Raw genomic sequence first — 22,305 nt, forward strand, 5'->3', positions numbered from 1 at the left:
TTAGAGCATATTACTGGGGAGTCAGGTCCCTTTACCTAAAGTATAGAAAATGTCTCTAGAGAATTTCCTGTCAAGAAAGAATACATAGTGGAACTTTAGAATTGGAAGATTCTGGACAAAATAGGTGACAGCATTGATTTACTAATAGAAATCTCTGTTGCCCAGAGATTCCAAGTGATATAAAACCCACTGAAAAACTAAATTTGCTTTGATAAAGAAGATATCAGAGTAAATAAAACAGTGGACAAAAACTGCCAAAATAAAGCATAACAACTTAATGTAGATTTCTAGCTAAATGCCTATTCCACAGAAATCAGCAGAGTCTTTGAATCAAAGGACCCACTTGTCTCTCTGAATCCTCCCAGCTCCTTGTAGATCTGAAACCTTTTTTCATAGATTCCTGTTCCTTACTTTGATTCCCAGGATTATGCACTTTGAAATGCATTTTAGGTTGTGGTTTACCCGCACTTCCAATGAAGGCTGCCTAGTAAGGTCCTCATGAAGATGCAAACTTTGCCATTTCATTGGTCTGTTTTCAGGAATTCTTGTGTATTTCTCCCATTCTTGGTCCTCATAGAAAGTATTCTATGTGCTGCCACAAGGAACCTGAAATCTACTTGCTAAATAATTGAGTTCAGCCCTTTGATATGCCACTGGCATCTACCCAGGTCGGAGGAGAAATATAGAACTCCACGTGGCCGATCAGAAAATGGTGCGGAAATTACATCACGGATGCATAATGTCAGAATGCAAGCCGTATTTAACCAAGAGAAAATTCTCGCCTTCCTCTACATTATAACTTATGGGTTCTTTTTTGTGTGATTTGCTCTCTCTCCACAGTGTATAAAAATGCCCATAGTTGACAAGTGGAAGAAATTCTAGTATTTTAACAATACTGTGATCGCCCCCAGCAAGACAGCAATCCTGTCGTTTTCTGGTCCAGGTTTATTTCGAATCAAATAAATGATGCTAATAGAGGCAAATATGCATAGCTCAGGGCTGAACTGTGGAGTCCAAGCTCAGAGAAACTCAAATAAATGACTTTGGGGGATCACGAAACTTAGACTGTTGAGGTTGGAGAAACAGGTAAAGGGTGCAGTAGTGTAAGAAAGGTATTTCATTTTTGAGAATTCTCAGCCTTACTTTCAAATTTGAATATATTATTGGAGCGCTTTGCATGATTGTGGTAAAATGCTCTCTTGGCTGCATCCTACTTTGCAACCCACTCGGGAGAATAAGCATTTATAATAGCAATTTAAAAATATCCAGCTTTAAGGGACGAGTGGGGAAGAAACCTACCAGAATCACTTGGTGAGAAAGTTGAATTATTTTGGTAAGACATACTTTATTTTAAACAGGCATGTAACACTAATTTTTTGTTTAACAGAAATCTCGAAGTGGATTACAATAAAATCGGCATAGATACAAGATGCGTAACATTCTTCCTGAAAGGTTTAGGTGATCAATGAAAAATCTTTATGATTTGAGGTCAAGCTAAGTAGAGAAAGGAGAAAAAGGACGACAGGTGCGTCCGAAAGGAATTGCGAGGCACTCAAAGATGCAAAAAGAGAAAAGAGAATTCTAGGCTTCGTCATTGGGTGGAACGCAAAAGTGGGAGAAACAGCCAATCACTGATGAGAGGGGCGGAGAATAGTAGGAGCCTCGAGACCGGCGTCTTTCTCTACCAGGAAATGAGAGGCGATAGGGGAGGACCCAGCGAACGAATGACGTTCACGTGCCTTGTAGCCACGTGATTCTCTGGCAGGGGCGGGGTTTGAACCTCTGCTGGTGCGAATCTGCAAGCGAGGGAGGGAAGCGAAGCTCTTGGCTCGGCTGGGAGAAAACTCGGATTCTAGCGAAGTTGTCACGGGGAGCGGCAGGTGATTTTGGAGACACAAAGACATGCACTGCGATGCAGCTGAAGGAGATGCGGACTGGGGTGCCATGTGAAAGGTTTATCCTGGTACTTGAAGTTGGGAGGCGTTAGAACGTGGGAAAGTACTACGCCAGGCGGAGGCGCTTCCCCGGTGCGCGCAACCGGGTGGGCGTTTTTAATTAAAGTCCATTGGAGTTGGGTGGCTAATAGATATAAATCAGTATATAAAAATAATTAAATTAAAGCCTGCTCTGTATAGCTTTATTGCTCTTATTGCAGCAGTGAGTTCCCACGAGACTTCTGTAATGCACAGATATATATATGCACCTGTACGATAAAATGCACGTGCAAATAGGAACTTTGTATTTTGATTAGATTGCTCCTCCCCATTGTGTATCGACTGACGTGAAGCATTCTGTACTATGACAGGCCTCTACCCTTTTGTATGGCCTTTTTTGTAATGGTCAGATTACTGTTGGACTCACTGGCAGTACCAGACATGGCCTGAAGAAATCCGGACGATCCCTAGATCGCAGCAAACAGTGCTTCAAAATAGAAGGGCCTCTCTGCTGTCACCTTCTGGTCGTTTGGACTTTTGCAGGCCAGATCGGATAACCCTAGGATTTGCCTTCTTTCCGAAGGTGGATGAAATCCGTTTCTAATATCTGTGAACATCCTGCATTATATGAAACATGATACACAGTTTGGGATCTGCAGGGAAAATCTTAAATTTAGATTTTTAAAAATTAAAGGGACAGAGGGAAAGTAGTGGACAGTGGGAGAAAGAATATGAAACTAGAGTGAGTCAATATCCACTAATTTTTTTTAACATCACCTGTTTTCTACACATCTTTTAATGTTTCTTGTTTACTGTCCTTTTTTCAAAATAGGACTCAAATGTTTCTAAATTTCTGAAATAGGTATTAAATGAATGAAATAATTATGAACTTTTTGCAAATATCTTTGTGCCCCCTTATTCTCATTTTCCAAAGAAAACAAGTTCTTTCAAAGGTAATAATTCAGTGTTTTATTATGTTTTCCCCTTCCAGGTAGTTTGTGGCTAATTCACATGTCATCTGAAAGTGTAACAGTTACTGTTCGTCTTATTCGCTCTTTTGAGCATCGTAATTTCAGACCAGTTTTGTACCATGATGTTAACCTGGACCAGACTGTAAAAGAATTTATTGCGTTTGTGAAAAAGGGTAAGAAGCTGTGAGGGTTGACTTTGCTGCTCAGTATACTGAAAAACTAATTGGCAGAAGAGAGAAAAAAAAGTGTGGTGGGGGGAAATCTGCTGATAACTGTCTGACAGAAGAATTGGAGCATACACTTTTTTGCATGCAAAATGCATATTTAGGCAAGGCTGGAAAAACAAAACAGAACTAGAGTGCTGCAGTCAGCCAGCCAGGGACATCACTAATGTGTTGGTTGGGCCAGTTGTTTGATTTGATTATATATTATCTCCTTTGTTCTTATAGTGTTTCTGTTGCACCATGATTTGGAAAAGTCAAACTCAGTAAAGTTCTATATCTCCCAGAATATATGCTTTCTCAGGGATGATCCACCTCATCATCATGCAACGTTTTTTATAGTATATGTCAAGATATTAAGAGAGCCAGTTTGGTGCAGTGGTTAAGGGATAAGGCTAGAAACCGGGAGACAGTGAGTTTTAGTCCTGCCTTAGGCATGAAAGCCACCTGGCTGACTTTGGGCCAGTCTTTCTCTCTCTCAGCCCTAGGAAGGAGGTAAGGGCAAACCATTTCCGAAATCTTGCCAAGACAACTTCAGGGACTTATCCAGGCAGTTGCCAGGAGTCAACACTGTCTCAAAGGCACTTGAAAAGAAGCTGAAATATTAGATTGAGGATTCTCAATTATATAATTTCAGTCTATAATCCGTAACATCATTATGGTTATTACATCAATTGTCTGTGTTAACTGTGTTTACAGGTAGTCCTCTTTTAGTAATGCTAATTGGGGCTGGAAAGTCTCTCGTTAAACAACACAGTCATAAGTCAAAAAACCATATGACTGCAACAATTAGCAGTGGCAGTTCTGGCAGTCCTGGTTGCTGTTGTTAAGCAAGGACCGTGTGGGTTGTTAACTGAGGGTCTCATGTGACTACAACTTGCGACTTCCTGCTGGTTTCCCCATTGACTTTGCTTGTTGGAAGCTGGCAGGGAAGGTTACAACTTGTGACTATGTGACTCTGGGACACTGCGACTGCCATAAATGCATAAGTACCACTTGTTCAGTGTCTGTTGTAAGTTCACATGGTCGCTGAATAAGTAGTTGTTAAATGAGGACCACTTGTATTGGATGTCAAAGTTAAAAAAAACACCTGTAAATGGCAAAAAACTTCCACATTGCTGCCATGAAAACTCTGTGGAGTATCCATGTAGTCAGAAGAAGTCAAGCCTGCCTCAAAGATGTCTTTACCAAAATGTGAAGATCCTCATCAGTCAGATTCAATCCCTGATGACTATGTGGATACAACTATGCAGTTTTCTTGACATGCGAGTGTTTTGTCACTGCCTTCTGGGGGATGTTTTTTTTAATATAAATTTTATTTATTTATAAATTAATAAAATAAATTAATAAAATAAATAAAAAATAAAAAATAAAATTTATTTATAAAGAACAAAAGCTAACATAAACTAATAGTATAAAGAAAGAAAAGAAAGAGTGCAGAAAGAGAAAAAAGCTTTTGATTTCCTTTGCAGCAGGTATAAGTACAATTATAAAATTATCTCTTACTGTATGATTATAAAAAAAGCTCACTTTTTTCTATTATCCAATTTTTTTCTAATAATCACAATCACAAGTCATAAGTGCATTTTTTTCCATTTCATGCGAAAAGTCTATAAGGCATTTCCAGTCAACTGTAAATGTAGATATTGTTTTTTCTCTTATCAAAGAAATTAATTTAGCCATCTCCGCAAATTCCATCATCTTCACCAACCATTCCCATTGTAGGTATTGCCAGATATTTCCATTTTTGAGCATATAACAATCTCACTGCAGTTGTATATAGAAACAAAGTTCCATGACTTTTTTTCTAGCTGCCTGTCCATTAGTCCCAAAAGGAAAGTCTCTGGATTTAATTGTACTTTAATTTTTAAAATCTTTTGAATTAATGTATGTATTTGTGTCCAAATATTTTTGGCTTTTTTACACGTCCACCAAACATGATAAAATGTCCCTTCATGTTGTTCACATTTCCAGCAAAGATTCAAAGTACCTTTATACATTCTAGACAATTTCTCTGGTAACAAATACCAACGATACATCAGTTTATAAAAGTTATCTTTAAGTCTAGAACATAATGTAAATTTCAGTCCTTTCAGCCATATATTTTCCCATTGTTCCATATGTATATTATAACCAAAGTTTTTGGCCCATTTTATCATACATTCTTTCACTTGTTCTTCCTCTGTCTCAAATTTCAACAAAAGTTTATGCGTTTTAGCAATAACATGTTTATCATTAGTACATAATTCTGTTTCAAATTCAGTCTTACATTGTTCAAAACCATAAAATCTTTTATCTACTTTAAATCTTTCTAACAATTGTACGTAAGAAAACCATTGACAAGGATATCCTTCTATTGTTAAATCTTCTGTAGATTTTATTTTACAATACTCTTGAGAAAATTCTAGTACATCACAGTAAGTTAACCATTTATGTTTACTTATCATTTCTTGTCTATAAAATGCTTGTGCTGAGAGTCACAAAGGTGTTTTCGGGCAGAACCTAAATTTATATTTATTCCATACTCTAGGAAGCCTGCCTGACATAATGATTTTTAAAATGTACATTCAACTTAGCTTTGTCATACTATAGATATCCATGCCACCCAAATCTCAGATCATGGCCTTCTAAGTTCAGTAACCTTCTATTTCTTAACAACACCCACTTTTTCATCCAAACTAAACGGCAGGCAGCAAAATATAATTTCAAATCTGGTAAGCCCAATCCTCCTCTTTCCTTCGCATCTTGTAGTACCTTATATTTAACTTGTGTTTTTTCTGCTTGCCATACAGATTTAGATATATCCTGCCATTGTTTAAATGGTACATCAGTTGTCAAAACATTCTAGGTAAAACATTAATCTTAATCATACAAATTCTACCCAAAAATGACAATTGTAATTTGTCCCATCTTGACATATCTTTTTTAACTTCATTCCATGTCTTAACATAGTTATTCTGAAATAACATACAATTCATATTTGTCATAATAATCGCCTAGTATTTTACCGTCTTCTCAATCTTAAAACCTGTTCTATTCATCAATTCTGTTTGATCTTGTATCTTCATATTTTTTGTTAGATAACCTCTAATAACTTGCATCCCAGACCATTCTCAAATCAGTATCTTTATTTACATTATTTTCAAAAAATCTTTTAATTTCTTTTTTACAATCCTCAACAATTTCATCTTTTTGTAACAATGCTTCATTTAATCTCCATCTGAAAGAACTCAATTTTCTTTTATAAATCAGACTCACAGGGTTATGATCTGAGAAAATATTTTGGAAATTTTAGTAGCCAAGTCACTTGAAATCCAAATCATATCTATTCTTGAAAAAGATCTGTGTCTTTCTGAAAAAATAGGTATACTCTATTGAACTTCTTCTGTCTCCATACATCAACCAACACTAAATTGTTCATCAAATTAAAAAAAAAACTTTTGGTAGTTTACCCTAAGTAATTTTAATATTTTTCTCAGAAGTCCTGTCCAGTTGGGAGGAAACTACTCCATTCCCATCCCCCATCATACACCAACTTTCATAAGAAAAGTCCATTAATCTCTCCATAAGTTGTTTATAAAAAGTCACTTTATCTTCATTTGGGGCATAAACTCCCAGGACCACTGTTTTAACTCCATATAATAGAATTTCTACTCCAACAAATCTGCCACGTTTGTCAATTAATACAAGTTCTGGGTTCAGTTGAAGATTCATATACAAAGCAACTCCATTTGTCTTGTTAATATCTGCTGAAATAAATTCTTCAACCCAAAGATTTATAGGACAAATATTTTATATCTTTTTTCCTGATATGAGTCTCTTGTAGGCAAATAATGTCTTGCTTTAATTTTTTCAAATAATGAAATATTTTTTTTCTTTTTTAGGAACATTTGCTCCATTTATTTTCCATGTTAAACATAAAAATTTAGGAAAGTCCAAACCTGTAGCGCCTAGTTCAGTATATCTTTTTCCAATTCCCGTTGCATCTGTTGTGGCTGTTGTGTAGTTCCTTCTGAGATCTCCATTTCCATCTTCTCCAGATGTCCTTTTTTTTTTTAAACTGCACTCAGTCGTTACCGACTCTGCAGTGACTGCTTTGGACGAGTCCTTGCAGTTTTCAAAACAAGGTGTTTCGGAAGTGGTTTGCCAGTGCCTCCTTCCTAGAGCAGAGCCCAGCTGGCGAGCACAGGAGGCGGGGTTTCTGTTGCTTCGTGCCTTTTTCAGGCGAGCGCAGTTTCACGCTACCAGCAACTGCTCCCGACTCCTTTTGCAAGGCGCCGCCAGCATTTTTCCTCCCACCGGAGTGAGAGTACCCATTTATTTACTCACATGAGTTTTCGAACTGTTGGGTTGATAGGAACTGGGGAGGAAACAGGAGCTCACCCTCTCCTCTTCTGAAGAGATTTCAGTCTGAATCTTTGCTGTTTGAAAGTAAAACATCGCACCTTCCAATTTATCCCATCAAAATAGGATCTTTTTCTGTTTTAATTTTCCAGCCAAAAAGGAATATTCTTTTCTCTTACGCAAAATTCTGATGGGAATCTCTTTCAAAACAATTGTGTCAGTATTATCCACTTTCAGTCTTGTATTAAAATGCTGCTGCAAGACTTGATCCCTTGTCTTCTTTCTAACAAATTGCACCAAAACATCCCTAGGAACATTCCTCAATCTGGCATATCTGGAATTTATTCTATAAATTATCAATTTCTGCCTCCATATTTTCCTCTTCCAGATCAAAAAAATTTGGCAAAACATTAAACCGCTCTGTAATCTTTTCACCTGGAGCCCCCGGAACAGCTCTAAATCTCAAACAGAATTTTTTTTCCTCTCAATTCCAGTAAAGCCAAATTATCCAATTCTCTTTCCAACTCTTTCCCTTGGATTTCTGACTTACCCTCTAAAATTTCCACTCTATCATTAATTTGTTTTACCTCTTTAGATATTTTTTAAACATCTTCTTTCCTCTCCTTTCTTAATTTTATAAATCTTTCATCCATTCTTTTTTCAAAAACATCCATTTTATTTCCCATCTGATCAAATTTATCTGCCATTTGTTCCAAACATTTCTGAAGTATACCTTGTGTAATTGCAGATTGTTCTGGTGAGTCCCTTCTACCCTCTCTTGCTATTTTTCTAGTAGTCATTTTTAATCAAAAAAATGAAAATGTCCCAAGCAGGCAAAATAAAAAGACAAGCCTGAGTCTTTACCTTATCTTTTATTATGCAGAATCTACCACTTACACACATTCTTTAAAGATAGGTAGCAAGCATTCCCACACTGGGCTATTTGCTTTAACTGGCTTAGTGAAGAATTAGGGGGTTCAAAGCACTTTCGTCAAAAGTAAAAAGAAAAATAGAAAAATAAGAAAAAAAAGATTGTCCCCTATCCATTTAAAACTTTCTTAGATCTTCTCTTAATTAAACTTTTTGCAAATAGTTCTTGGATCTTTAAATCAAAGGCTTTCTTGTTTGTTTTTCTAAATCTGAAAAGAAAGTTTATCTCACTGCAGGGAGTCTTATCTTTACTGCAGAGGAAATCTTTCTTCATCTGTAATTAATTAATTCCCAAAGTGATTAAGAGATGGGGAAAGCAAGGCTTTAATGTCCTTATCGGCTCTGCCAGTTAGGAGCGTAGATGGAATTCCAGGGCTCCTGGCAGCTCAACTCCTGATTTAGCTGCAGAAACTTTATGTTTCTGCAGTTTAATCAGAAGGAACTGCTGTCTGGACCACATGTGGTCTATCTCACAATCTCCCTTTGATCCATGGAGATGAACACTGGCCAGAATCCATCTCCCAGCTGGTGTTCTCAGCTGCAGCAGCTCTCCACACTTCGGGAGAGCGTCAGCCTACCATTCTTCCCCACCGGAAGCTCCTTGGGGGAAGCTTTCTCAGTCTAGCCTACAATTCTGGTGGGCTCCCATTTGAGTACTAACCAGATCTGACCCTGTTTAGCCTTTCAAGATCAGTGAAAGTTGATTAGGTGCTGCCATCTGTTGGACTCTTTGGGAGAAGATACCATTGATACGTATTTATACTTCTTTGGAAGTGAGTTCCATTGGATTTGGTTGAGTCTGACTGGAATTTGAAATGCAGCTTATTTTCTCTTGGTCTAAGACAATGGTCCAGGTGTTTACATACATTGCTAAATGTAAGGGAAAACGATATTGATTTTCATTTTTTCTCCCCCTCTAGATGTCATGTCAAGGACAGGACTTCTGCCACCCTTTAGAAAATATACATATGGTAATTTTCTTATTTTTAAAATAACAGAATAAATATTAACATGTAATCTGCTTTGAATAAAAATTAAGGAACAATAAATGAGAAACTATTGAAAGTGTGGATATCAATTTGGCTTGGTTTCCTAATTCATTCAAACTTTCTTTGAAGATTTAACTCACAAAAGTCAGGGTTGGAGATCAGGGAATTATATAGTAAGCTAGGGATCGGTGGAGCTAGATGCAGTGTGCATTCAGTTTTATTTTACAGACAGCAGTCTGAACTGTAGAATGCGTATGTTGTAGGAGACCTTGGGCTGGGGGAGCAAGTGATTGAAATAAGCTACTTCTGGAGACATATTCATTTCTTTTTTTCCTTTTTCCTTTTATTCCTTTTAACTTGCCTCTGGTTTTTAAATCCTAAATCAATAAATAAAGACTTGCAGTCTTATTGACTTACGATGCTCATTCTGGGCAATGGTGCCGGTCTTTAGTACATGTATTCCTTTGAGCCAAGCTAGTGAAGGAAGGAGAATTGCCAATTGCTTCCTCTTGAGTAAACAGCATAACTGAGTTGGTTCTTCCCTGGAGCTGGGAGGTAGTGGCATCAGTGTTGTGGGTGGAGGGTTTAAAATGCCCTTATAGGAGCCAGCAAAACCTACTCCATCAACTCCTTGCATGCTCCGTTATAGTAACTCTTGGTATGGATGGCACCAGGTTCCCATTCCTATTTCTATAGCTTGCCAAGGAGCATATGTGGATATAGCACATGATCATTCAAGGCAAAACAGGAGTTATATAAACATGTATACCTTATTAAAATGGTCTAGAAATATGTTAGAATTGAATCTTAGTCATAATCTTGTTTTATATAATATTGTCATGCCTTACACTGCTTTACTGCAGAGGTGGGCAAGGTGTAGTCCTGTAGATGATGGTGGACTTTAATCCCCATGATCCCTCATCATTGGTCATGTTGTCTAAGGTGGAGGGGAGTTTGCAGTATAGTCACCCGCCGGGGGAGATGAGCGGCATATAAATTAATTAAATAGCTAGCTAGTTCTAAGTGGAGGAACAGAAGGTTCTGCCCAGAGGAGCCATGTCAATCTAATTAGAGGAGGTGTGAATTGATGAAATAAGTTTTAGCCATGGACTTTGTCTGAGATCTTTTTCAATTTCACAGTCTAGTCTTAGGGTCATGGGATTTCCTGATTGTCTCATATCCAAAATTAACCAGTTCCAACCCTGCTTAGTTAATCCCCAGTGCAATTTTATCTTGGTCCTTTTAGCTCTACTAAATATTACACTTTGACAAAACAATTCCCTATATTTTGATTAGTAATAAGTTACATTATAATAGAGTTCTATAATTTCTAATGGTGTATACATTCCATTACTCTAAAGCCCCTTTTGTTAGATACCATCAGCGTTATGAATCAATGATGTTATAGTCTTCTTGGGATCTGGATCTGACAGCTATGCTGTGTATGCATCAGTGGAAACTAGCGGTCAAAGACATTGCAGACTTTCAGAAACTAATGAGAGTTGTAGGAATCAGGAATATATTTAATACGAATTGGGATGAGGATTACATATTAGAGAAAATGTGAAGAAATTGCAATTAATTTCTTTAGGGGACAATAGAATTTAGGTTATTAATTCATTAAGGCTTTGAAATTTAATTGTTCTCTGGGATTGTCTGTTTCTTTTCTATCCCCCTCCTTCATTTTTAAAGACCTGGTTTGCACATAAGGCCAGATCATGGTTTGCTTTACTATAATCTGTTGAATAAGTTGTCTGATTCACTCATCATGCTAAATTCAATTTTCAATTCTGAGATGGGCAGTCCATGCCCCCATTCTGGCAGCCCCAAAGGCTGTCCTCAGAGAAATTCAGTAAGGTATTGTATAATCCCAGTTTAGAAATGAATTCTTGTTCAGATCTCCCATTTGCCTTATGTAGTGCTAGTTACCTGTTTCTGGTATTGGCTCCAGTTCTAATATCTGAAAGGAATCTCCTTGTATGATGACTTGGCATATCTTAAAAAGACAGTAATTATTTTTGAGTACTTGTATGTAAAATGGTTTCAGGGTTAAAGATGCAGTGAATGTTGAAGCAAACTGGTAGTGGCACTGCAGAAGGTTGGTGAGGAGCTAATGGTGTGGCCTACTTTTTCTTTCTGCACAGATAAGATAACAAACTGTTGTAAATCACTTTTACCAAGCAAGTTTTGTATTGTAATTTCCTCCCCATGCATGCTTAAAAAAGGTTACTTAGCAAACTTTGCAGATTGCATCACTGTATTATAAATCACTCTTGCTTTTGAGCCCTTTATCTGTATGCTTGTAACAATTAAGATCAAAGGAACAGTATGGGTTTTCTAGTATGATACCTGCAGAAGGGAAGGAAATTAGAGATATGTCAGAAATAATGTTTCATGGCAGAGGATCAAGTGTCTGAGTTCCCAAGTTATTACAAGATATATTATCAGACCATCTCCGGGTGTTGGGGACTGGAGACCAAGTTTTACTTTAAAAATATCCCTGACAGTGGATATGACCTGAATTATGACCAAGTCACTGGTAAGATGTGCCACTAGGCCAACCCCAAGTGTTGTGTTGTTTATATTCCCAGAGACAAGAGATCCCAGACTCTGAACCAGACTAAAGACCCAAAAAAAGGTACTACACCACTGTCAGCTGGTTCAAGGGGGTGTATCTGCTGTCATTCTGGGGGTCCTGACAAGCTGAAGGGGTGTAGTTTGGAATGCCTTTTCTTTTAATCTGTAATTCTCTTTCAATAGCATTCTTGCCGGCATTTCATTCTGTCTTGAGCCTGATTTGAATCTATGGACCTGCTGGCTGCCAGCTGATGCCAACAAAGCTGGATTCCTGGCAAGACCAGCTGGAAACATTAGGAATGAAAAATATCAGGCACCGCAATTCCATTGTAACTAGAACTTTTCCTCCTGGAGTTGTATCTCTTGGATCTCAAGTTCACATTAGCCTGGATGTTATTAATTCATTGTGGTATTAATTATCAGAGTTGTCCTTGGGGTATGAATTTTTTATCATGATCCAAAAATGCCTTTTGGACTTGGCTCATGTGCTGAAATGCCATTCATGACCCACAATCCTTTGAAATAAGTTTATTCCATGCTTCTGCATTTCAATATCCAGCAACTAATTGTGAGGTCAGAAGGGGGAGCCAAGTAGGAGCTGGAAGCATGGAATAAGAACTTACATGCTGAAAGAATTTACATAAAAAATAAGAAGCAAATGAGAGCAGAGATAAACAAGTAGGATCTTAAAGATGAATTTGATAGATGAAGTAATATTTAAATCAAAACAAAGAATTAGTAAATTAAAAGGTACATTAATGAATAATAGGAGTCCAATTATTGTGCAATAATGCAGATATGGGATGGTTTGAAATAATTAGAAGCTTAGCTATATCTCTGTTAACATTCATTTAATGACCATGTCAGTTTTTCGGTAAATGAATTTTACTGAATGTACTGTAATGTATTGGAACGTGCTAATGTAAAGACAGTGCACTAGCTGGGAAATGTTTAAAAGTAAATCAAATAATGCACATCCCTTTGGTACAGGTAAAGAATTATATGTTTTGTTTTTATTCTATTTTTATTGTATTTTATATTGTTTTTATTGTATTTTAATATTTATTACTGTTTTTTTGTGAACAGCCCAGAGTCACTTTTTATGAGATGGGCAGTATCTAAACTGGATAATAATAAATAAATAAATTAATTAATATACCTAGTGGGATTAGGAATGACTCTTACAGTATTTAACTAATTTTGAGGATATAGTTCGAGTTTCAAAATTTTCCTAGCAGAATTGCATTGCTTGCTTGCAGAACAGTATTATTTTTTAAAAAATATATATTAAACTGGCTTAGAAAATGTTATGTCAAAAATAATGATTGGCAATATTGTATAACCAACCTATTGAGATTAAGAGACAGTAGATGGCAGAGTTCTATAGTAAAACCCTTGCAGAGTACACTGAGAATAAAGCTTGAAGTAGGAATTAGTATGTTTTCAAGTATGATGATTTCTTAATTTCATTAGTTTAATTTTTATCTACATTATAAATGTAGGTATAAGTGTGAAAAAAGTCAAAGTGGTGTTTTAATAGTTGCTGCCACAATCTGGCAATGACTTGAAATCACTAAGTATTGCTTAATACAATTCAGTCCCATTGTTTTCTCATTCCACTGAATAATCTTATTTTCAAATGACAAGAAAGAAGCCCTTGAGGATTTGATTAGCGCTCTCTTTGTTGTGAAAATGGTGTATTTTCCCCCTTTGGAAACATTAAATATATCTTGCATTCTCAAATATAACAGAAAATGATGCTGAGTTAAGTCTTCCCATATGGGTTGGTGTCAAGGGAATGGATTTCTCCTCTGATGATATCTACTCAGGATAGTTGGGTAGCAGAGTGGGGGTGGGGTGGAAAGCAAAGTCAGATAAACAGAAGTTTGCTTGTGAAACATTGGTTATTGCCCAAAGATGAACATGGTAAAAGCTGTCAGTTCTAACAAACCTTAGTTTTGATTGCTAACAAGGAGCATTCATCTGATGCTTAGCAGTTCCATATAATTATGTGAGGAAAAAAATAGATTAAGCCATTCTATAAGTGGCTTGAAGGTTTTTTCCCCAGTAGGTCGGTTGATAAAGAGAAATTCAGCTGCTATAGCATGAGCTCAGTTTGTTGATATAAATAATATTCAGTATAAACCACATTCTTAGCTTGCTTCATACCAGATTTTATTTTGTGTTTATAATTAAACACATGGATTATAAGTGGAGGGTGTAATGAGTAGGTATGTATGCTAACAGAATTTTATGTCAATAGCTGGACTAGAAACAGGACTGATAATTTCTTAAAACAAGATGAATTAGGGTATTAAAAAATCACAGTCCACATGCTTCCAAATCACATGATGGTTACTTGACTGGAACTAGAAATAATCCTAGCAATCTAATCTCTAAACTAAAATCTGTGTGGTTTCTCTTTTAACCATCTAATTATAAAACAAGCATAAAAGAACTGAACATTGGAATCCATACTGGAGTGTGAATCTGAATAAAAAGACACTGGGTGTTGCTGCTTGGTGTCTTTGAATAGTCTTAATGATACTGTTCTGTGTTCGTGTTTAGTGCATTTCGAGTATAAGATTTGTATATGTGTAAATCTGAAAACATTTTATTTTAAGAGAGAGGTCACAGTTGATAACATTTTTAAGGCTGGCAACAAGTTAATTGTTAAAACCCATACGAGGATGTATTTATGCATGTTGCATTAATTTAGTTTGTTTATAGTGCTTTTATACTGCTTCAATAAAAAAGACACATGGAAGCGGCTTATAATTTTATAACCTAAACCTAAAAACCTTTGAAATAAATACTAAGGCCAGTGTCCAAATTAATCATAATGGAATAAATAATAACTGGCTGTAATCTTCTGTATGCCTACTTGGGGTCCATTGATTCATTGAGATTTCCTTCTTTTTTTATGGGTCTAAATTTGTGCTTGTTTATCACAAGTGCTATCACTTGGGGAGGAAGTGCTTTTGTACAGTATTTCAAACTCTGATATCTGTCTACTTCTAGTTAAATTAATAAAAGTAATACTACTGCAGCAAGAATGAAGCATGCACAAAATCTGGGAAGTAACAATGAGTGTTCAAGATCAAATATGTCTCAAAGTAAATAATCTCTTTCAGACACAATGAAGATTATCCATCAGGCGCATGGCTCTAAGGTACATTTTATCATTGCTTCCTTACTTCTCCCTAGATTTTTCTAAATTCTTTTTCTTGAAGTTGGAAAATTTCTACTCCCTCATTCCATTCCCCTCCTTTTCCTGCATTTCTAGACCAATGAACTTGTTGTGAGTTTAGAAGATGATGACAAACTCATTTTGGCAGAAGACAGCACCTTGAAAGTAGCTGGAGTAGGTAGGTTGTTCATTTGAGTTGACTGAAGATGTGGTTCATTATGCTTGCCTTTATCCTGAAAACAGCTGACTATATTTGGATAGCCAGCCGAAAAGCAAACACTACTCCTGATGCTCGATGCACAATCTGGTAATTATTCAGGAGCAGGAGAGGAGGGCGGCTTAATGTAGATTCAAATCATTGGGCTTAAGGGCACCATGTCTCTCCCTACAGAATGCTAACGAAGGCATTTCTTTAAAAAAAAAAAAGATATGCTTAGAACTCTGTGGAGAATAATTTTAATTGATTGACAGTTTGGTTATTAGTAGCATGTCTGCTTAGTCTTTTCAGTAACATTTAAACTTTAAATTTAAGAAGAGGAACGAGTGAAGAGACATGAGAGAGGCATCTGTTTAATAAAGCACAGTGTTGGAATCACCCAGATCTCTGAAGCAGAGTGCCCTGGGGTATGTTATGCTGTAAGAAATGTAGGGAAAGAGGCTTGTGTAGGCCAGACCAGGTGACTGCAGGGTGTCAGTTAAATATTGATTTGGCAATACAGGTAGTCCTTGTTTAGTAACTGCCTTGTTTAGTGACCATTCACAGTTAGAATGGTGATGAAGAAGTAACTTTGTGACCAATCCTTGCATTTACAACCTTCACAAGTCTGTAAAGCAAAGGAAAGCTAAAATCGTAAAATCATGATGTTTCACTTAAGGACTGAGTTGCCAGTCTCAATTGTGGTTGCTAAATGAGGACTACCTGTACCTCCCCTTCAGAGCCCAAATATATAAAATTCTTTGGACGTGCAGCATCCTGCTTAAAACAGTATATTCATTGTTATTTATTTAATCAAACTAATAGGATACCTTAATCTCAGTCACAATTTTAGGTGGCTTTAAGCACTTAAAGTAATAACTCAGAATAGGAAATGATCAGGTGTACACATTAGAGAAAATGAGGGTTTTGAATGAAGTGTCTCATTAAAATGGCTGAAAATGGGAGAAGCTGATCATAGATTGGTGTAGATTTTTTTTTTAAATGGAAAGCTGTACACTGGACAGGTGCAAATGTACATAACCAATGGCCCATGGGCTATATGGATCCTCTAGTGTTTTCACCATAATCCGTGATTCTAGAGAAACCTTAGACTTATTCAAATTTTCCAACTACAAGGAAAGAGCTGTCTAAATCATCAATTGTCTGGATGGCTGGGACTTTAATCTTGCATAGCATCAAGCATTTCATGATTAGGAGTATTTTCTTGCTGTGATTTGTTGCTGGAAAGTGATGAGGATTGCTGCAGTGGATCAGTGGGAGGGTGTGTTGATGAGATGTTCCCCAACCATCTTCTCTGCATCAGGATGATGCAATGGTGAGAAGTTTTAAACTCTTCACCCTCCAGAATCATCCCTACAAGAAATGCCACTCCCCTCCTCCTCAATTTCATGACACGGCATTCAGTACAAGAATAGTGAACATAGAGGGAAGGCTGTCTCTTTTTTGCTGATATTTAGCTTCCTTAAGAAGATTTTGACTCATAATGCTCAGTGATGGAAACGAGGAGGTGATCATCTTTGCTGATTTTTTTCTCTGTGTCCCTGGAACCAGCTTCCAGTCTTGTTGTTTTCCTAAAATGATTATTCTGGAACAAGGAATGGTTTGCCATCTTCCAAATGTGGTCTGGGATTTAACATTTCAGGGAAATATTAAACCGCCTCCAGAATGACCAGATCAGTATGTTCAGGGAAAACATTGGACTACTCCAGAAGACACTGGAATGCTCTGTTAACAGGTCACGCAGTTTGTTACACCCCAACTGCTGGTCTTGGAGTTGAGTATCCAATCTGTAGTCCTCCAAACACCATGAGATTACACCAGAGAAATTCCACAGCAAAATGGCCAAATTCTGGTGCACAATTTTTGATACTGTACAAGAACTCCAGAATAATGATGGGAATGATTGCAAGGTCTCACACACACATTCCCCCCTCCCGTTTCCCCATAATCTCCAAGCCCCACCAGACCAGAAAGCTTTGGACATCCCTTGCCCACCCCCACCCCCTGGATGAAGTTTTCATCTGACTGGAAGTTCTTTTGTGGGCCATCCATCCTCCCAAACAAGGTGCCTGAAAGTTGGTTTGTTTGTTCATTCATTCAGTTTATATAACCGCACATCTCAGACCAGTGACCACTTCTTGGTCCTGCTCCAGTCTAGGGGCCACAAACAGGGTTCTGGGCAGCCTCATGTGAGTCATGGGCTGTGGGTTACCCATCCCTACTTTAATGAAAGCCTTAAATATTCCATAAAACAATCAGTAGTGGATCTGTCCCAGGAGGAACTCAGTGCCCTAGGAAAATATGACTTCTGATAGTGAAGAGAGGATAGGAAAAGTAGAGTGTTACCTGATCATTGGACAGGCTGTCCTTTCTGCCATTTGGTCCATAGAAACTTTTCTTTCAATATTTAAGCCTCCGAGTAAGGGTGGTTATGAAACCCCCTAAAAGTACTAAAAATTATCTGAACAATTAAACTGACAACTGAAGAGAATATATTGTTTAAATAAGATATTGTGAAATGACTTGAATGTCTCTCTTCGTAAGATAGAGCTAGCTTGTAGGCAAGAGAAAGGAAATGCGGGTTTCTTCTTTTGTATGCAATGAGTGAGCGAGTATCAGCACTGTTTGTGTTTATCTATTATCTGCAGTTTGTATGGCTTGAATAGCAACGATGATAACCATAACCATAAGAATAATTATAATGCATTAGAATAAAAAAAACATAATAAACATTAGCAAAAGAAAACAACAATGCCTCAGAGAGTAGGCACATCATCCTAATCCATAGCTCATCGCCAGTCTGTCTCAAGGCTCTCCAGAAAAGGAGAAAGGTTTTTATGCCTTTCTGTGGTTTTTCAGGGGGAGCCAACCTAATCTTGGGAGGAACACTGCTTCCAAAAAAGGGGGCAGCAGCTGAGCATTGATGCTTTCTCTCCTTTTTTCATAGAAAATGGAATAATTCCAGGGGAGAGAATTCCAATATTCAAATAAACATGGAACATTTTTGTTCATTTGTAGAAGTATTAGAGTGAGGGTATAAATCTGAAGCTTACCCCTGTTGACTCCCTGGGTCTACAAACCCAGATGTGACCTGAACAGGCCGTCTTGGGGGGGTGGGGGGGAGGATAGAATAACTTTTTTTTGTTTTTGGCAGTAGTTATCTGATAAGCAAGGCTTAAGCTCGTGCATTTCATCCAAAAGTTCTGTGCAAAATGCCTGCATTCAGTTTTCATTCCTCCCGGACCCACTCCTCTCTTTCTGCAGATTTCCTAGTCAATATTCAGTCATAGCTCTCCCCGCCCCTGCTCCTTTCTTCATGAGACAGGCAGACTTCATTAACTTATGGTTTAATTTTAAAAAGCGAGTGCAGAACTTGGTGGCTTCACACTTCAAAAGGCTCCCACATCTTCTAATTGTGATGACTTTCCATCAGCGATGTGTCTGCTCTGAATTAGTAATGTTGCTGACTTACTGTTTTAGAAGAAGTCCTTGACCTGCTGGTGGGAAGAACTGTGCCTGCTCTGAACCTATGTGGTTCCTTTAGCTCTGCTAGATCCCCTGTGAATAATTAGAGGCATTTGAAGGTATTGCTGGAGAAGCCAATTTGTGTCTTTCACTTTGCATATTGTTGAAGCCTCATGAATTAATCATTGGCAGGGGGGAAAAATTAGCTTCTTCAGTCTCACATTTGATGGGTCATGAGGGAGAATGTAAAGTGACCTGTAAAATATTCTACTGATCCTCCAAGTATTAAATTATTACGGCTACAGGTTAATTTCAGGGGGAACTCCCTCCCTTCTCACTGGATAGAACAAGGAACTTTAAAATACAGATTTAGCTGTTTCCTTGTATTCTGAAGAGAACTAGTACTTTCAGCTTGTGGAATGCTGTCTGAATGTCTTTGTTTTGGATTTTGTTCTTAATCAAGGGTGCTTCCCTAGATGTAAAAAGTTGTTAATCAACAACAGCCTTAAATGACAGCTTAATTATTGCTATTATATTTTTCCATGATGGGAAAACTCTTGTCTTTATCAAGTAGGTGAAATATGTGTTCTCTCATTTCAGCTAATGAAACAGAGCTAGCATTTTTCTGCATGGATGATTACAGAAAATATAAAACCCATCCTGTTGCAACCTGGTGAAGACCAAGGAAATTGAGGGAATTTTTTTCTGCATCATTTATGAGAGGGTTTATCCTGGAATCCTGAAAGTGTGTGTTACAAGCATTGCGATTTCTGTTTACAAGAATGCAAGACCCATCGCAGAAGGGGAGAATACAAACTGTGACATTGCTTTCTGGCATGATTAATTTCACTTCCTGAAATGTATGATGTTTTATAATAAACAAATATATATAAAACTGCTGCATGGTTATCCCCATGGAGTCACCAGGATTCAGGCTTGACTTGAATGAGACAATCTTTTTGTTCATTTTTTCTTTTACTGTCCCATCCTCTTCTCCTTTAATGCCCAATCTTGCTTGTAGCCTATACATAAAGAGAAGAGGAAGAAATATGCATTCACACTGACTTTGAGGGGGAGGTAACAAGGATTGACGTTGCCTGGTTCATGCAATTTTATTAAGCCAAAATGAAACAAACCACTTTATGGCTTATTTACTAGCCACTTTATAGACCTTCCTTTGTGATTTAATGTGATGCATGAGGCTTGCCAGTTGTGATGTTTTCAACAGACCATAGTTAACTAAATCATAATGCAGTGTGAACCCAATCTGAATGAAGAAGAGTAATTTGTGAAGAATATTTGAATTGGAAGATGAGGAGAGAGCTGTTCATTCCAAACTCACATTAAACCTTTCTTGATTTGTGATTTTTGATTTTTTCAGATTTTGCTGCTATGAAAATAGTGACAATGATCAGACTTTTTGATACCGAATAGAGTTATTTAGAATGTAAATGCTAGAAATTAATGTGGTCTAGAATATTTTGGGGGGATATGTATGACTTCTTATGATTTTAAAAATTCTGTATGCAAAAATTGCTCATTTTTGGTTCCTTGATTAGAACAACAACTCAGGAGGCGAAGATAGTATTCGGCATGATAATTGGGAGACGTGTCTTTGGTGCATAATGTGCATCGGGATCTGGCAATGAGGCAAGAACGTTAGGGATCTAGCAGTTATTTGGAAGAGAAAGAAGCTCTTGTACGTGCCCTTCTCACTTCCAGAATGTATAGATGATCCTGTTTTGGAATTACTACATCATAAGATTTAAGCTTCTTTAGATATAGAAAAAGGTGGGTTTATCTTTGTCACATGGGAAAGATAACTTTCCCTGTAGGGAAAACAGAATGTTTAGTTAATCTTTGGCTTCAGGGTGAAAACTTAATCACTGGATTCTAGAATGAATGCCCAAATTAATTAGCTATAAGAAGAATAATGCCCAAATGAATCTAGCTATAAGAAGAAAAATAATCAAGATAGTTGGAAGTATAATTAGGCCTACCAGATCTGGCTGCAAAAATCCAGGCCACCCCAGCAAAGATATATAGAAAACACCCTTTCCTGCCATCTAGTAAGGATTTTTGCAGCCTGGATACACTAGCCCAAGTGTATACTAGCAAGAATGGGATGCTTTTGTCTGAAGTCCTCACTGAGAAAGGGGTTGGATTCAGTGACCTAAGTGACCCCTTTCAACTTGATATGAATTTGTAGCTAGTACTGAAAATATGCCAAGAATGGGGGACAAAATATTGGAAGGGTGCCCACCATTGTTACCACTGGCCATATGGGAAGTAATTGGGGGGAAAATTCACCCATTCTCCTTAACCATCCTGAGTTTTTCCATTTCCATACAAAAGGAAATATTCCTACATCTTTGATTTTGGCTCCCAGCATCAACAGTGTCAAATTTAGTCAAATTTAATGGGATAGATTTGAAGTTTGGGGTAGCTGAAGGCTGATGCAAGCATGTCATTTTAGTTTACTGATTTTCTCAAGTATTCCGCATCTCCTTGGAGTCATTCAGTTAGTACCAAGCACATGGTTAATTGACCACAGGCCAAGAAACATACTACACTGAAATAGTGCAGTTTACCCAAATGCTGGTTCCAAGGAATGGATTTGTCTGCAGCAAAAGCCACAAGGTGTCAGCATAGCCTATCTTTTCATGTAGGAGTGGGTAAAAGATGTCTCAGCAAACCAGCGATTGGTGAATTTAACTTAAGATGCCCACAGTGAGTGTCTAGTGAGATACCAAAGGCTGCTGAGAAAAATGTACACCATGCGGGTTTCTAAAAACTAATATAAATGTGTGCACATCTTGTAGCATAATAATAGTCTTTATATGATCAGCTGTCTGTTGTGAACATGAACTCTTCATATGTTTAACAGTGATGTCTGGTTTGCTAATATATTACCATATGATCTTTAAAAACATTAAGCTTTAATCTGCACATTTTCTTGGGAGCATGCCCTTGTACCATTATTTTGGAAAAAAATATAAGATCAGGTTCCATGTCTCTGTATTGACACTGGAAAAATCCTATTAAAATTGGGGTGCTACTTTTGAATAAATATGATCAGTTTAAAGCTGTAACTTGTATGTATAAAATGCCTTGTGAGGGTAATCCATACCCAAAGGATTCAGAACATCTAGAATGCTTTGTATATGTCCAATAGTACAGTTGTTAGTGGGAATTGTCTTAATGCTGGGTCAAAAATATAATCCCTTAAATCCCATTTCAGATTAATGCTGTGGCTAGGGTGTACAACTTAGAAGAAGAAATTGCTCTTAGTGGAAACAAGTACAATTGCTGAAATTCCAGCACAGATACCTAGGGAATGTTATAAGCTCTACCTGCAGAGGTTAAACTATGGTGCCTGAATGGAAACAAACTCATTAAAAAAGCAAAATGGCTGCCAAATAAGCTCATTAAACTCCAGTACCCTCTAACCAGGAGATAGAGCCTTT

General features: G+C 37.3%; 1 protein-coding gene across 5 annotated transcripts; it reads left to right on the forward strand.

The window, feature by feature from the left end:
- The first annotated feature begins 1,735 nt into the window (after nt 1-1,735).
- On the forward strand, nt 1,736-21,928 carry CUNH2orf76 (chromosome unknown C2orf76 homolog). Of its 5 annotated transcripts, none has more exons than XM_007425538.4 (6): nt 1,736-1,880; nt 2,926-3,078; nt 9,321-9,371; nt 15,101-15,138; nt 15,253-15,334; nt 19,439-21,926. In XM_007425538.4, the coding sequence occupies exons 2-6, from the start codon at nt 2,946-2,948 to the stop codon at nt 19,513-19,515; spliced, it is 381 nt and encodes a 126-aa protein (XP_007425600.1). In that variant the 5' UTR covers nt 1,736-1,880; nt 2,926-2,945; the 3' UTR covers nt 19,516-21,926. The 5 variants fall into 5 exon arrangements, with proteins under 5 accessions (XP_007425600.1, XP_007425601.1, XP_088002606.1 ...); XM_007425539.3 differs by having other exon boundaries at nt 1,765-2,041; nt 19,439-21,928; XM_088146480.1 differs by having other exon boundaries at nt 1,765-2,027; nt 19,439-21,928.
- Nucleotides 21,929-22,305: the final 377 nt, after the last annotated feature.

The sequence above is a fragment of the Python bivittatus genome, unplaced genomic scaffold, assembly GCF_059951505.1.
Source record: "Python bivittatus isolate LINGU-HERP-01145 unplaced genomic scaffold, Pbiv_v1 ctg000480_np1212, whole genome shotgun sequence".
NCBI lineage: Eukaryota > Metazoa > Chordata > Lepidosauria > Squamata > Pythonidae > Python > Python bivittatus.